Here is a 16,610-nt window from a genome sequence, read left to right as displayed (position 1 = left end):
CGTGAATAGATGTCACCAGTGACGAGGTCACTGCCAGCTTCAGCCCCATCAACTTTTACGGCTTGATATGTTGTTTGCTTCCTGATTTCTATCTGAAGCTCAACTGGAAACTGACGGGAACATGTGGACACTAGGCTTAAGTGTCTTTGAAGGAACCTTGGATACCACTGGTATGACTTTGTATCAAATGAGTAATTACTGAGAGAGACTACGATGAGGACTGTCACTTACATTGTGAGAGAGCATCAGCGTTGATATTTTGACCATGTGGCATGTTTGTCTGTGCGTTGTCCAGTATATGCAGGTGCCTGAGTGTTGAGGACTCCAAGAGCTGGAGAAGACCAGGGGGACACCCAGGCTTCACCTGGCTGCTGCAGAGGTGGTTATTTGAGAGATTTGGGGATGAATCAGTTGTGTGCTTGCATGGGTGCCATCCAAGACCTAAGGTGTCATGTCCATTTTTTGTATAAAGTGCATCATTTTCAATATTTTTTTTTTTTTTTAAGTTATCCAAAAGTATACAGGTTACAAGTAATCCAAAGTATTCCAAATGTACTTTGCACTGTAACTGGTCACACTTCAAAGCAATCCTACCCAACATCTATGACCCTCCACAAATGTACAGACAGGCTCTATGAGATAAAAACACATGAATATCAAGCAGGTTTGAGCTTTGGGGGGGCACAGTGAATTTTGTCATTCTGGTCAAAGAAATGAACAGGACAAAAAGATTGGGGTGTTTTTAATGAGTTGGAATTCCAAAAACTACTCTGACACTGAAACTAAAGGTGCCCTGACTGTTGTGAAAGTGTAGGAACATGGACCCACAACAGGGGGCGTAAATGAACGGACAATGGAGAAGGTGAATAACAAGGTTTTACTGTTGTGAAACGTGCACAACTAATACAACAATTGACAATTTGGGGTTAAGCCGAATTCCACTGGTGTCGTGTGGGCAGGCTCGAAGGTAGGAGACGTCCGTCCACGTCGAACCGGAACCACCCGGATTTCCTCTGCCACCGAACCCTGGAAGTACTGGAACCGCCAAGTCCCGAATTCCCAGGTGGCCACTGCCTCCGCTCGTCGGATCCGGTACTGCTGGCAAGAGAACAGTAAACACACAGGTGTGGGGGCGGCTGCACCCAGTAACACAGAGGAGGGGAGAAGTCGCCTCCACCTCACGTCACAATGCTGCAGGAAGGTGAGTACTTATCTGAAGCTACGGCTTCTTGTAAACAGCTGTCCTGCAATGCTCAACAAGAAAGACAATATAATAATGTACGAAGTACAGCAGAGAACGTTACCTTTATCTTAAGGTGATATCTCGGCACTGAGGTGGAGACGCCGTCCTACTGATATACCTCCGTGCTGAGTGGAACAGCTGTGTCCAGTGATGGGTGACAGCTGTCACCCTGGCTGCTCCCATAAGGCGGCAGCGCCCTCTGGTGCCTGGAGCCCGCACTCCAGGCAGGGCGCCCTCTGTTGGTGGTGGGCCAGCAGTACCTCCTCTTCAGCGGCCCACACAACAGGACCCCCCCCCTCAACGGGCGCCTCCTGGCGCACGACCGGGCTTGTCCGGATGGCGACGATAGAAGTCGGCCAGGAGGGCCGGGTCCAGGATGAAGCCCTTCTTCACCCAGGAGCGCTCCTCGGGACCGTACCCCTCCCAGTCCACCAGGTACTGAAAACCCCGGCCCATCCGACGGACGTCGAGGAGCCGGCGCACAGTCCAAGCCGGTTCCCCGTCGATGATCCGGGCAGGAGGTGGTGCCGGACCCGGGGTGCAGAGGGGTGAGGTGTGATGGGGTTTTATCCGGGAAACATGAAATACTGGATGGATCCGCAGCGAGGCCGGAAGCTGGAGCCTCACTGCGGCGGGGTTGATGACTTTGAGGATTTTGAAAGGTCCGATGTATCGTTCCTGGAGTTTTGGGGAGTCCACCTGCAGAGGAATGTCCTTGGTGGACAACCATACCTCCTGCCCAGGACGATACTTGGGGGCCGGGGCCCGCCGCCGGTCTGCATGTTTCTTCGCCCTCGTCCGGGCCTTCAATAAAGCAGAGCGGGCGGCACGCCACACCCGACGGCACTTCCGTAGGTGGGCCTGGACCGAGGGTACACCGACCTCTCCCTCAACCACCAGAAACAGGGGGGGCTGATACCCCAAGCACACCTCAAAAGGGGAGAGGCCGGTGGCTGACGACACTTGACTGTTGTGGGCGTACTCGATCCAGGCCAGGTGGGTACTCCAGGCCATCGGGTGCGCGGCTGTCACACAGCGTAGTGTCTGCTCCAGTTCCTGATTGGCCCGCTCTGCCTGCCCGTTGGTCTGGGGGTGGTACCCGGACGAGAGGCTGACCGTGGCCCCCAGTTCCCGGCAGAAGCTCCTCCAGACGTGCGAGGTGAACTGGGGACCGCGATCGGAGACGATGTCTGATGGTATCCCATGCAGACGGACAACGTGGTGGACCAAGAGGTCCGCGGTCTCCTGGGCCGTTGGTAACTTCGGGAGGGCCACGAAGTGGGCCGCCTTGGAGAAACGGTCGACTACCGTGAAGACGACGGTGTTTCCCTGGGACGGCGGGAGACCTGTGACAAAGTCCAGGCCGATGTGGGACCAGGGGCGATGTGGGACGGGCAGCGGCTGTAGCAACCCTGAGGTCTTTCGGTGGTCGGCCTTGCCCCTGGCGCAGGTGGTACAGGCCTGGACGTAGGCCCGGATGTCGGCCTCCAAGGACGCCCACCAGAAGCGCTGCCGGACGACTGCCACGGTCCTTTGCACCCCAGGGTGACAGGAGAGCTTAGAACCGTGACAGAAGTCCAGTACTGCAGCTCTGGCTTCCGGTGGGACGTAGAGTCTGTTCTTTGGTCCGGTTCCGGGGTCCGGGTCACGGGTCAGGGCCTCCCGGACGGTCTTCTCCACGTCCCAGGTGAGGGCGGCCACGATAGCGGACTCCGGGATGATGGGATCCGGGGGATCCGACGGTTCCGTTTTGACTTCGTCTTCGTGTACCCGGGACAATGCATCCGATCTTTGATTCTTGGTCCCGGGACGGTAGGTAATCCGGAAGTCAAAACGGCCAAAGAACAGTGACCAGCGGGCTTGCCTGGGGTTCAGCCGCTTGGCGGTCCTGATGTACTCCAGGTTCCGATGGTCAGTGAAAACCGTGAATGGCACGGCTGTTCCCTCCAACAGATGTCTCCACTCTTCGAGGGCCTCTTTCACCGCAAGGAGTTCTCGATTGCCGACGTCATAGTTCCGTTCGGCGGGGGTCAACCTGCGGGAAAAATAGGCACACGGGTGAAGGACCTTATCGGTCTTCCCGCTCTGGGAGAGCACCGCTCCTATCCCTGAGTCCGAGGCGTCCACTTCAACCACTAACTGGCGGCTAGGATCGGGCTGCACCAGAACTGGTGCAGACAAAAAGCGCCGTTTCAACTCCTTGAACGCGGCTTCGCACCGATCCGACCAGGTGAAGGGGACTTTTGGTGAGGTCAGGGCTTTCAGGGGGCTAACTACCTGACTGTAGCCCTTAATGAACCTCCTGTAGAAATTAGCAAAGCCGAGGAACTGTTGCAGCTTCCTACGGCTTGTGGGTTGGGGCCAATCTCTCACCGCCGCAACCTTGGCCGGATCAGGGGCGACAAAGTTAGAGGAGATGATGAACCCCAAGAAGGACAAAGAGGTGCGGTGGAACTCACACTTCTCGCCCTTCACAAACAGACGGTTCTCCAACAACCACTGTAGGACCTGACGGACATGCTGGACATGAGACTCAGGATCCGGGGAAAAGATGAGTATATCGTCTAGGTACACGAAGACGAACCGGTGCAGGAAGTCCCGCAAGACATCGTTTACCAATGCTTGGAAAGTCGCGGGAGCATTAGTGAGACCGAACGGCATGACCAGGTACTCAAAATGACCTAACGGGGTGTTAAATGCCGTCTTCCATTCGTCTCCCTTCTGGATCCGAACCAAATGATACGCATTCCTAAGATCAAGCTTGGTGAAGATTCTGGCTCCATGCAAGGGGGTGAACACTGAATCCAACAAGGGCAACGGGTATCGGTTGCGAACCGTGATTTCGTTCAACCCCCTGTAATCAATGCATGGACGAAGCCCGCCATCTTTTTTACCCACAAAAAAGAAACCAGCACCCATCGGGGAGGTGGAATTTCGGATCAACCCGGCAGCTAATGAGTCCCGGATGTAGGTCTCCATTGATTTGCGTTCCGGCCGTGAGAGGTTGTACAGTCTACTGGACGGGAACTCACTGCCTGGAACCAAATCAATGGCACAATCATACGGGCGGTGGGGAGGAAGCGTGAGAGCCAGGTCCTTGCTGAACACGTCTGCAAGGTCATGGTACTCCGCTGGCACCGCCTTCAGATTGGGTGGGACTCGGACCTCCTCCTTAGCGTGGGAGCCGGGAGGAACCGAGGAACCTAGACACTCCCGATGGCAGGTCTCGCTCCACTGTACCACTACCCCGGATGGCCAATCGATCCGGGGATTGTGCTTTAGCATCCAGGGAAAACCCAGAACCACACGGGAAGTGGCCTGAGTCACAAAAAACTCGATCACCTCCCGGTGGTTTCCTGACACCACCAGCGTTACAGGTGGTGTCTTATGTGTGATCGGAGGGAGCAGGGAGCCATCTAGTGCTCGAACCTGCACAGGCGAGGTAAGCGCCACCAGAGGGAGCCCTATCTCCCTGGCCCATCTGCAGTCCAACAGATTCCCCTCAGAGCCCGTGTCCACCAGTGCTGGGGCCTTCAGGGTTAAATCCTCATACAGGATCGTGACTGGGAGTCGTGTAGCAATGTGGGTGTGTCCCACGTGAATGTCTCGGCCCACCCCTAGCCCAGTCTCTAGGGGCGGGCGTTGGTGTTGTAACCACTCGGGGCAGTCTCTCACATGGTGCTCTAGTGCACCACAAACAAAACAAGCTCCATGGGCCCGTCTCCTCTGTGCAGCTGGTGCCCTAAATGTTGCCCTACTCGTGTCCATAGCTTCGTCAGTAGGGGGAGCTGTGGCCCCACGGAGCGCAGGAACAGAGGAGCGTGGGGAGGGCGGAGCTTGGTCGGAACCGGAAGGGAGAGGGACGACGCGTGCCTGGCCACGCCCTTCGCCTCGTTCCCGACGGCGTTCTTCTAGCCGGTTGTCGAGTCGTATGACTAGATCGATGAGCCCATCTAAGTCCCGCGGTTCGTCCTTAGCCACCAGGTGCTCTTTTAGGACCAGTGACAGTCCGTTTACAAAGGCGGCGCGGAGGGCAGTGCTATTCCAGCCGGATCTCGCCGCCGCGATGCGGAAGGCGACTGCATAGGCAGCTGCGCTCCGACGCCCCTGTCTCATTGACAGTAGCGCGGTTGAAGCGGTCTCTCCTCTATTGGGGTGATCGAACACCGTTCTGAGCTCCCGCACAAACCCATCGTATGTATGAAGGAGCCGTGAGTTCTGCTCCCAGAGCGCTGTAGCCCAAGCGCGTGCCTCCCCACGAAGCAGGTTTATTACATAAGCTACTTTGCTAGCGTCAGTCGCGTACATCACGGGACGCTGTGCGAAGACGAGCGAACACTGCATCAAGAAATCCGCGCATGTCTCCACACAGCCTCCGTACGGTTCTGGAGGGCTTATGTATGCTTCTGGGGACGGAGGGAGGGGCCGTTGAACGACCAGTGGAACGTCACTATCACGCGCAGGATCCACGGGAGGGAGAGCCGCAGCGGCGCCCGGAGGGCGCGCTTCCACTTGTGCGGCGAGAGCCTCCACCCTGCGGTTTAGGAGAACGTGCTGCTCGGTCATTAAATCGATCCGAGTGGTGAAAGCGGTGAGGATCCGCTGCAACTCACCGATTACCCCTCCCGAAGACGCCGACGCGCCCTGTTCTTCCATTGGCCGTTCAACAGCCGGTTGACGCCCCTCGGGATCCATGACGCTGGCCGAGATATCCTGTTGTGAAAGTGTAGGAACACGGACCCACAACAGGGGGCGTAAATGAACGGACAATGGAGAAGGTGAATAACAAGGTTTTACTGTTGTGAAACGTGCACAACTAATACAACAATTGACAATTTGGGGTTAAGCCGAATTCCACTGGTGTCGTGTGGGCAGGCTCGAAGGTAGGAGACGTCCGTCCACGTCGAACCGGAACCACCCGGATTTCCTCTGCCACCGAACCCTGGAAGTACTGGAACCGCCAAGTCCCGAATTCCCAGGTGGCCACTGCCTCCGCTCGTCGGATCCGGTACTGCTGGCAAGAGAACAGTAAACACACAGGTGTGGGGGCGGCTGCACCCAGTAACACAGAGGAGGGGAGAAGTCGCCTCCACCTCACGTCACAATGCTGCAGGAAGGTGAGTACTTATCTGAAGCTACGGCTTCTTGTAAACAGCTGTCCTGCAATGCTCAACAAGAAAGACAATATAATAATGTACGAAGTACAGCAGAGAACGTTACCTTTATCTTAAGGTGATATCTCGGCACTGAGGTGGAGACGCCGTCCTACTGATATACCTCCGTGCTGAGTGGAACAGCTGTGTCCAGTGATGGGTGACAGCTGTCACCCTGGCTGCTCCCATAAGGCGGCAGCGCCCTCTGGTGCCTGGAGCCCGCACTCCAGGCAGGGCGCCCTCTGTTGGTGGTGGGCCAGCAGTACCTCCTCTTCAGCGGCCCACACAACACTGACACTTGCACGACTTTGATGCATGCATGTCGTCATGAGGATCCCACCCGCTGGTTTCCCAGCTGGATGCTGTACTTTGTTCTACTGGCTGCCACACACTCTGTGCTGGATGCTGTGTATATAAAATAATTATTTTGTAGTGGATAAATCATTTTCTCTTTAAGTTGGCTGCTGAAAACTGCTCTAATCACTTTCTGAATCACAGAAGAACGCTCCAGCAGCAGCTGTTCATGCGTGCACACTGAATGAGCTGGAGAAAGCATTTGGAGCTATCTAAAAAGGTAATTATTGTCATGTTTACATTGTCATGGCTTGGTAAAACAGTTGCATGTTCTTTCCTTCTTGTGTGCAGCTGTAAAAGTATGTTTATGACAGATTTAACATCTCGTTATAATCCTTCAGATGAGCTGCGCTCCGATGCAGGGGGCTGACACAACCACTCACTCTGTTCACTTCTTCTTTACTCCACTTGACACGCTGCACGTAGTGTTGGTGAGCAGATCTTGCTACGTTGCATGACATTTATGCGTGAAAGATTTTTTTTTTAACATTTCAAAATTCTCTTTGCGCAACTGCATGCGCCGGCACCCCTCTCACATTCAGTCTACATCCATTAAAGATGAGTTTACTCTCCTGCACGACACAGGTCGTGCAAGTATCGGAGCACTTTAACATTCAGGCAGATCAGTAGAACCTGAGCATACCTGGTAATACCACAACTCCCAAGTAAAAATAAGGGACAATAGCCTGAAACTTAAAAAAAAAAAATCACAATATGGAAAAAAGTTTTGAATGGAAAAACAATCCAAAATATTGCAGGTCTGAGGCATATATTCAGATTTTAAAAATTGCCTCTAGTACTTTTTAAAGTACATTGTTGCATTTTTAAAGTGCAAAAATAAATGAATAAATAAAAATCCAATTTTTGAATCTTTTTTTGCCTGAAAATATTTTAATCCAGTACACTGGCCCATCCCCATATAAATGATTCCATCAAAATAGGGCTGAAATGGTAAAATAATACATTTGTGAACATATTCATATATTTCCTACAGTCCTTGAATGCAGCACAGGTGTTTCCGCCCCGTACACGAACCGCGAAAAGGAAAAAAAGTTTGCGCTGAGAAATGTCCGGAAAAACTATCAAAAAGATGATTCTGGACACTCTGGAGGACCTCAGCCAGGACCAGTTTGCAAAGTTTTGCCACCAGCTGCTGGACCGCAGAGAGGAGCCTCGGGTCAAACGGAACAAGGTGGAGGGAAAAAAATGTTTAGAGGTCACAGACGTCCTGGTGTCCACGTTCACCGAACGCGGAGCTGTTCCGGTGGTTTTGGGGCTCCTCAGAGACATTGACTGCAACGAGGCGGCGGAGACACTCGGTAAAGTAACAAAGAACAGTCCGAACAGTTGAATATTTTAACTTTCACTTTCGTACTGTTGAACAAGTAAAGACTCGAACGACATGAGCGAAGCAGACACACAGTCTCTTGTTGTCAGATATTAAAAAGCAAGCTCGTTTGTAGGTTGTAAAACGGTCGAACACTGATTTCTATCTAAAAATTTCTCTTTCAGTAATCGAGATTTTTCATGTGAATTAAGGATTTGTGTGTGTGTGTGTGTGTGTGTGTGTGTGTGCGCGCGCGGAAGTGGCTATTCGCACGGCAAGACTGGTGGCAAAACTTGGAACTACTTGTATAAACAAACATACTGCATTAAAGATGTCATAACTCCCTTAATATTTTTCGATTTTGATGATATTTTTTTTTTCGGCCATAAAAAAAAATCATCAAAATCGAAAAATATTAAGGGAGTTATGACATCTTTAATGCAGTATGTTTGTTTATACAAGTAGTTCCAAGTTTTGCCACCAGTCTTGCCGACAGCCTTTTTGTGCAGACTCGGTTTGTTATTATGAGACGCAGGAATATCTGATAACATTATATTTAGCGTCATCACGATTATCAGGGCGTCCTTAAGATTGTTGGAAGGGGAAGATCGGGTCCGATATCGGCCTAATTATCTTGCCATGTGAACAAGGCTTGATGTTATGACTCCTCACGGAGCGACTGATTGATCCGTTATAACACCGCACCAAACATGTTTTCACTATTATTTGATTTCTTTGTGCGACTGACATCGTTATTCAAGCGTTCAAGCGGCAATTCCTATCGTCACACAATTCCAACACACAAGAAAGTTTTTTGACAGTTCTTGTTATTGAAAGAAACCTTGTCTCCCTAACCGGATAGAGTTGTGATGTCATCACACATGCGCTTAGGCGCTGTCTAGCGGGATCTTGAAAAATTTTATTTTTTATACAAATGAAAAAAAAAGCATATTTTACAAAAGCACATTTATTTGTAAACACCAACATGTTACATTGATTCACTTGTGTTGGTTTTTACATAGAATTAACCAACCAATCAGTATGAGTGGAGGCTTAGTTACCCATAATCCCCTTTGGGGATCTCTGTGTTAATGTTCAAATCTTCAGAATTAGTGCATTATTTTAAAATGAACAGATATGTGTTATATATCACTTTGTACATTTTAAGATGTTACATTAATGTAGTTATTACAACCCCTGGCAAAAATTATGGAATCACCGGCCTCAGAGGATGTTCATTCAGTTGTTTAATTTTGTAGAAATAAAGCAGATCACAGACATGACACAAAACTAAAGTCATTTCAAATGGCAACTTTCTGGCTTTAAGAAACACTGTAAGAAATAAAAAAAAAAATGTGGCAGTTGGTTGTTCAGTCAGCTGTGTCTAAACTCTGGACCAAATACAAACAACATGGGAAGGTTGTTAAAGGCAAACATACTGGTAGACCAAGGAAGACATCAAAGCGTCAAGACAGAAAACATAATATGTCTCAAAAATCGAAAATGCACAACAAAACAAATGAGGAAAGAATGGGAGGAAACTGGAGTCAACGTCTGAGACCGAACTGTAAGAAACCGCCTAAAGGAAACGGGATTTACATACAGAAAAGCTAAACGAAAGCCATCATTAACACCTAAACAGAAAAAAACAAGGTTACAATGGGCTAAGGAAAAGCAATCGTGGACTGTGGATGACTGGATGAAAGTCATATTCAGTGATGAATCTCGAATCTGCATTGGGCAAGGTGATGATGCTGGAACTTTTGTTTGGTGCCGTTCCAGTGAGATTTATAAAGATGACTGCCTGAAGAGAACATGTAAATTTCCACAGTCATTGATGATATGGGGCTGCATGTCAGGTAAAGGCACTGGGGAGATGGCTGTCATTACATCATCAATAAATGCACAAGTTTACGTTGATATTTTGGACACTTTTCTTATCCCATCAATTGAAAGGATGTTTGGGGATGATGAAATCATTTTTCAAGATGATAATGCATCTTGCAATAGAGCAAAAACTGTGAAAACATTCCTTGCAAAAAGACACATAGGGTCAATGTCATGGCCTGCAAATAGTCCAGATCTTAATCCCATTGAAAATCTTTGGTGGAAATTGAAGAAAATGGTCCATGACAAGGCTCCAACCTGCAAAGCTGATCTGGCAACAGCAATCAGAGAAAGTTGGAGCCAGATTGATGAAGAGTACTGTTTGTCACTCATTAAGTCCATGCCTCAGAGACTGCAAGCTGTTATAAAAGCCAGAGGTGGTGCAACAAAAGACTAGTGATGTGTTGGAGCGTTCTTTTGTTTTTTATGATTCCATCATTTTTTCCTCAGAATTGAGTGATTCCATATTTTTTTCCCTGTGCTTGGTCTAAAAAAGTAACCATTACTGACTGCCACAATTTTTTTTCCTGATTTCTTATAGTGTTTCTTAAAGCCAGAAAGTTGCCATTTGAAATGACTTTAGTTTTGTGTCATGTCTGTGATGTGCTTGTTTTTTTTCTACAAAATTAAACAACTGAATGAACATCCTCCGAGGCCGGTGATTCCATAATTTTTGCCAGGGGTTGTAGTATGTAGTAATGTAGTAGCATATGGGAGGCAAAATTTAAAGTTATCTGTAGCTTCCGATAAGTTTTTAGGCAGTTTATTGGTTTAGCGTTAAAAAAGCTAACTTTTCAGTTAGCTGATTACCAGTTATCGAAGCAAAATTTTTGGTTAGCTGTGCCCACCACTGCCTATGGCTTATCCCGGGAAACAAAAGTGCATAACAAGTGGGTGGAAAGGTGCACAAATGCACTCTTCCATTAACGAAAATTCGCTTAAGAGTTGCGATACTAGTTGGATGGAAAGAGAACTAATGAGAGAGAGTACCAGTTCCTGATGTAATAATGTTACACGTAAGTATCGTGTTACGATGACATACTATTACAAATGGTAAAATAACCAAAACTGTTGTTCAATATTACTTGTGAAAGGTAATCCCGTGCGATCTGGTTTCTATACTGTGCTGGTTATTGCACCCATAAGCAGCACAAAATACTGGCATATTTGCTTACTCTCCATTGACTCCGGTTGACTCTGGTGCGAGCCTATTGTGAAGAGACCCTGGTGATGCTGGATTATGTTGCAGCAAGTCTTGAGGCGCCTATGTATATAATTTCTGTGAGTTTAACTCTGTCTGCAAGTCAGATCCACAAGATTGAGTCTGAGCAACAGACAAAAATTTGCCTGAGGTTAGTGAGTGAAAATAAGTGACATTAGTTTTTTAGCTGCAGCTGATGTTGAATCAGCCACTGTCAAACTGAGTGTTCAACCTATTTTATTTTTTACCAAATAAAGCCAACAGTTTTTTAATTGTTACTGCTGCAACTAAAAGAAAAGCCTCAAGTTTAAATAACTTAGATTTTTTTTAATTAAATTTTTTAACTATCAAATAATCAAAGAAAATAGCACAGTGCTGTTTCATATGTCTTTATATTTTAAGAAATATATTTCTTGTCCCACATCAGAAATTTAAACATTTGTTGAATGAATGAATCTACCATTACTACATGTATGCATTACTTTTCACACTCTCTCATTTGTCTAAAAATAAAGTTGAGTTCTTTGAATTGTCATTTTGTTTACAGTGTAGTTTTCTGAACCACAATATATGTTTTTTTTTTTTTTTTGATTAAAGGCTGGTAGCACAATACAAGTTGTGTGAAAAGACTGGGGTGGAAAAATTGACCTGACCCAACAAAAAAATTACATTTTTTGGAGATTTTATTAGTGGTAAATAGGCCAGAAAAAGCCAGAATGCATCTGACATCTCAAACTTTTCTGCGCGAGAACCCCCAGACACACACACACACACACACACACACACACACACACACTAGCGGCTTCGGCCCTTTGGCCCTTGCCAAAAATTTTCAGTTTTTTTTTTTTTTTTTTTTCTTCCATGGCTCACTTTCATTACTGACTATGAGTGTTGTTATCAATAAAATCTAAAACTAGAAGCACTCGGGGAGTGCAAACCTCCGCCAAGGCCATGTGGTCACTGACGCCATAACATCTACATGCTGTGGAATCATTGAACCTAAAAAAGTCTAACAATGATGATTGCTAGTAAAAAAAAAGTTTCATCTGCTGTGACTGGATAGCATGTGTCCTTAGCGCTTGGCATCACAGTTTATTGCAACTTGCACCTTTCCCAGAAGCTACTGTCATCTGAGCACTGATATTGATATTGCATGTGCTTATAGACAAAAACAAATAAGAGACAAAATTCAATTTATTAAACTAAACTGCAAATATATTAATTTAACATTTATGAAACACTTCTCTAAATAAATAACAGTAAATTCTGAAATAGAGCTATTTTTTAAGTGTTGCATGTGCTACATAAGGCCATAGGGTCACTGAGCCTCAAGAGATTCCCTCCTTGGCACAGTGATCTATTCAACAATTCCGTGTTACAACCAAAACTATGATACATACACTTTTCTTTCCTTTATATTTGACATCCTTGACCATGAAAACATAGCACTAGAACTTGGAATCACCTTTATGGCTTTATTAGTTCAAAAGTTATTGTATAAAAACGATTTTTCAGTAATGGCGGTTTTCTTCTGGATCTAGCTCCATAACATTTGAAGCTACATCAAATCTGATGACACCTTACTGGATCAGTACAGATTCAGCTACAATTTGGTGTTAGTTGTGCATATCTAGCTTCATTTGTCACCTCACACTGACACATTTTATTTTTTTCCCTATATTTTTGCATATTCTGGATCACCAGATCCGGAATCCAGATCCGATCATCACCAAACTTTGTTGTTTGATAGAACATTTGACTATGTTACACCCTAATTTTTTTCAAGCCTTTCTGCCTTGTTTTTGTGGAGTTAGAAACTAGAATGTCAAAATTCCCCCTATCCCGCAATGGTGAAGAATCCTTTAAAAAATTCCTGGATCCAGATCGTGATCCGAATCACCACTAAAATTTAATCACTTGTTCCTCTTGTCATTTCCAACCACTCCACAAAATTTCATCCAAATCCGTTCAAAACATTTTGAGTTATCCTGCTGACAGACAGACAGACAAACAAACAAACTCGACCGAAAACATAACCTCCTTGGCGGAGGTAAAAAAAAAAAAAAACAAACAAACAAAAAATCCTACAACAACAATACATCTGCTGCCAGGGGAAAAACCGTCTTGGAGACATTACTTTTTGGAGCGAACTGAGAGGAGCAACAAGCAACACACACACACGAGATACTCAAAGCAAAAAAAAAAAAAAAGCTTGCCACAAAAAAAAAACAAAATGCCAGACTTACTGTGTTATATTGGTTTACAAATGTAAACTCCACACGGACAAAGAAGCATGTGCGTGCTCGCCAGCTCCAGCTTCATCTCTCTCATGATTGTAGCACATTAAATAACATCATTAACTCCTGGAAATAATGTATTAAGACTTTTTCCAATGTAACAAATCCATCTCCATGTCCAGGCAGTCTGTTAAAAACAGTGTCAGATGTCCCCACGTACACATCAGCATCCACACAAACAGCACGTCACCACACTTGAGACTCCAAAATCAGACACCCTGAAAAAGTTAAGAGTTTCAGGGTGAAGTGTGTCTTCTTCTGTCTGTAAATCCAAGCCATCACTTTCGAGCGACAGCTCAGAAGCTTCGTTTTTGGACAGAGCAGATTCGTTTCCCTCTGCCTGTCAGTCATTGGGATGTTTCTGTTTTGCTAATTAGGACATCACACACTGAAAAATGCTGAGAATTGTTGAGTGAAACGTTTTCCGGAAATGTACCTGCTAACGCTCAGAGTGAGAGGAATAAAATACATCAGAGATCACTAATTATTAGCATGTGTGTAAAGACCCTTACAATCATGAGCAATTTCATGTTGTCTTGCTAACTGGGATGTTAAAAAACGTAAGACATGTCCTTTAAAGATGTAAGACAAAAGCACAGTATTACGTTGTGTACGTATGGAGTATTCTGTTGGTCGCACAGTGGTGTTGTCTTTTTTGTAGTAGTAGTAGGCGATTGGACCAGTATGACGGTATGACACATTTTAAGGCCACATTGAGGGTTTTTTTTTTTAGACTTGGAGAATAAACTCGTAATATTATGAGAATAAAGTCATAATTTACAAGGAAAAAAACTCATAATATTATGAGAATAAAGTCATAATTTACGAGGAAAAAACTCGTAATTTTATGAGAATAAAGTTGTATTTATACGAGAAGCAATTCTGTGGTTCCAGCCGTCTCATCCATGAAAGAGGCGATTTCGGGAGCTATTAATCGCTGGAATTACAGGCAAACTCCTTGTGGTTCCTCTTCCGGAATAGACACATTTTCTTGTATATTCTTTTCAAAGTTCTGATACTAAAGATAATGTGGTGCAGATGGGTCAAAAGATGAAGTTCCTTATTTGTAAAACCTATGCTGAAGTACAACTTTACAAAGCAGCCACAGATCTCATTTGAGATGTAGAGTTTTTCTCTCATAAAATTACATATTTATTTATTGTAATATTTTGAGTTTTTTCTCATAAAATTACTACTTTATTCTCGTAATATTTTGAGTTTTTTCTCATAAAATTACTACTTTATTCTCGTAATATTATGAGTTTTAGTCTCGTAAAATTACGACTTTATTCTCGTAATATTCTGACTTTATTCTCGAAGCCTAAAAAAAAAAAAAAAAAAAAACTCGATTTGGCCCTAAAACGCCGTCGTACTAAAATGCCATTGTAGATCAATGCTAGAATCTTCCCAGAAGCAAGTTTTCGTTCCAGTAGATTTGGTCTATTTGAAAATAACACTGGTTGTACATTAAAATACGAACATGTCTAATTTGAAAAGTTAAACACATTTAAGATGCACAAACGGGAGAAATCTAGAGTGGAACTTGGGATACACTAATTGCCAGAGTTACAGGCGGAATGGAACAGGAACAACTGGTAATTGGGGGAATGGGTCATTTTTGCTTATATTACACCCAAAACAAGTATTGATGAGATGATCACGTCAAAAAATAATCAACTTATTTAGCCACTATATAAAGCTGTAGGTCAGCATTAGAAGCACCAAACTCTTGATAGAACAGCGACGGAATGGCAGAACAGAGTTGACATAACAGAATGGCTTACCTGTTCAGCTTATAGACCTAACCTGCTCCACCTGATAAAAAGTCATGTGTTAAATTTCACATGTGACTTGTGTACTTATTATTATTATTGTTGTTGTTGTTGTTATCATCTAGTGTTAGTGAGGGTAACTTTTCCATTATGGCGATCTGCTATTCATGACAGAAAAGAGATAAGTTTGTGCTGGAAACATGAAAGGGGGACTTTCTGCTTTGTAATGATAACATTTTATTACATTATTTTGAGATTGGTTATCAATACACAGAGCTTGGGAAGTAGGTGTTGCTGTTCTGTCAATCATTCCGTCAATTGTATTATCATTTTTAGAAATGTTAGACTTGTGTAGACTGCATCCTAAAACTTATAATTTTTAATTTTTTAAAAATATCAACTTTGTCCATGTTGATAGAATACCCCCAAAAAAGTATATTACATGTCATAAATGTTATTGCAATTCACATTAACTTTTAAATGCCTGTTTTCCTTTTCTGCTGTTATAGCAAACACCCAAAGCAGTAATCATCATCATCATCATCAAGCTTTCCAAGTTTTTCTTGTCTATAGGGCAGATGTGGAGCACATAATTTAAAATAGGTTGTCTCCATGCATGTTGTCCATCTGATGCTGCCCTGCCAGCTTCCCTTCCTCATTACAAAGCGATCTTCCAAAAGGGAATTTAAATGAATTGTGATGAGAACAATAATGATTCGAAGGAATTCACCAAGACAACTGAATCGCCTCAAAGACTGTAAACATGTCCTCTTATGCTGTGGAAGAACAGTAATTTGTTTTGAATTGAGGAAAACCTGCAAACTAAACAAGGATAGCTTTCAGTGTCAGAAACCTTGGAAAAATACATCCATTCATCCATCCATTTTCTTCCGCTTCATCCAGGTCGGGTCGCAGGGGCAGCAGCTCAAGCAAAGTCACCCAGACTTCCCGATCCACACACACCTCCCCCAGCTCCTCCGGGGGAACCCCGAGGCGTTCCCAAGCCAGCTACAAGACGTAGTCCCTCCAGCGTGTCCTGGGTCTTCCCCGGGGCCTCCTCCCGATGGGACATGCCCGGAACATCTCTCCAGCGAGGCGTCCAGGGGGCATCCAAAAAAGATGCCCAAGCCACCTCAGCTGGCTCCTTTCGACGTGGAGGAGCAGCGGCTCGACTCCGAGCTCCTCCCGAGTGACCGAGCTCCTCACCTTATCTCTAAGGGAGCGCCCAGTCACCCTGCAGAGGAAACTCATCTCGGCCGCTTGTACTCGCGATCTTGTTCTTTTGGTCATGAGCCAAATCTCATAACCATAGGTGAGGGTCAGAACGTAGATCGATCGGTAAATCGAGAGCTTTGCCCCCCTGCTCAGCTCTCTCT

The 16,610-nt window shown here is 45.6% G+C and overlaps 1 protein-coding gene across 2 annotated transcripts in view; it reads left to right on the top strand.

Annotated features, from left to right (window-relative positions):
• pycard (PYD and CARD domain containing) overlaps positions 1-16,610 on the top strand; it is a 76,288-nt gene that overhangs the window by 51,400 nt on the left and 8,278 nt on the right. Inside the window, exon 1 of one of the 2 annotated variants that reach the window (XM_034174180.1) lies at positions 7,755-8,069. The exons of the other annotated variant lie outside the window; for it this stretch is intronic. Coding sequence (XP_034030071.1) covers positions 7,817-8,069 — 253 coding nt within the window. The 5' untranslated portion in view covers positions 7,755-7,816. Of the gene's footprint in view, positions 1-7,754; positions 8,070-16,610 lie in introns of those variants that run through there. 2 annotated transcript variants of the gene reach the window in all.

Source organism: Thalassophryne amazonica, chromosome 7, assembly GCF_902500255.1.
Source record: "Thalassophryne amazonica chromosome 7, fThaAma1.1, whole genome shotgun sequence".
NCBI classification, from domain to species: Eukaryota; Metazoa; Chordata; class Actinopteri; order Batrachoidiformes; family Batrachoididae; genus Thalassophryne; species Thalassophryne amazonica.
This window is presented reverse-complemented; position numbering and strand designations above follow the sequence as displayed.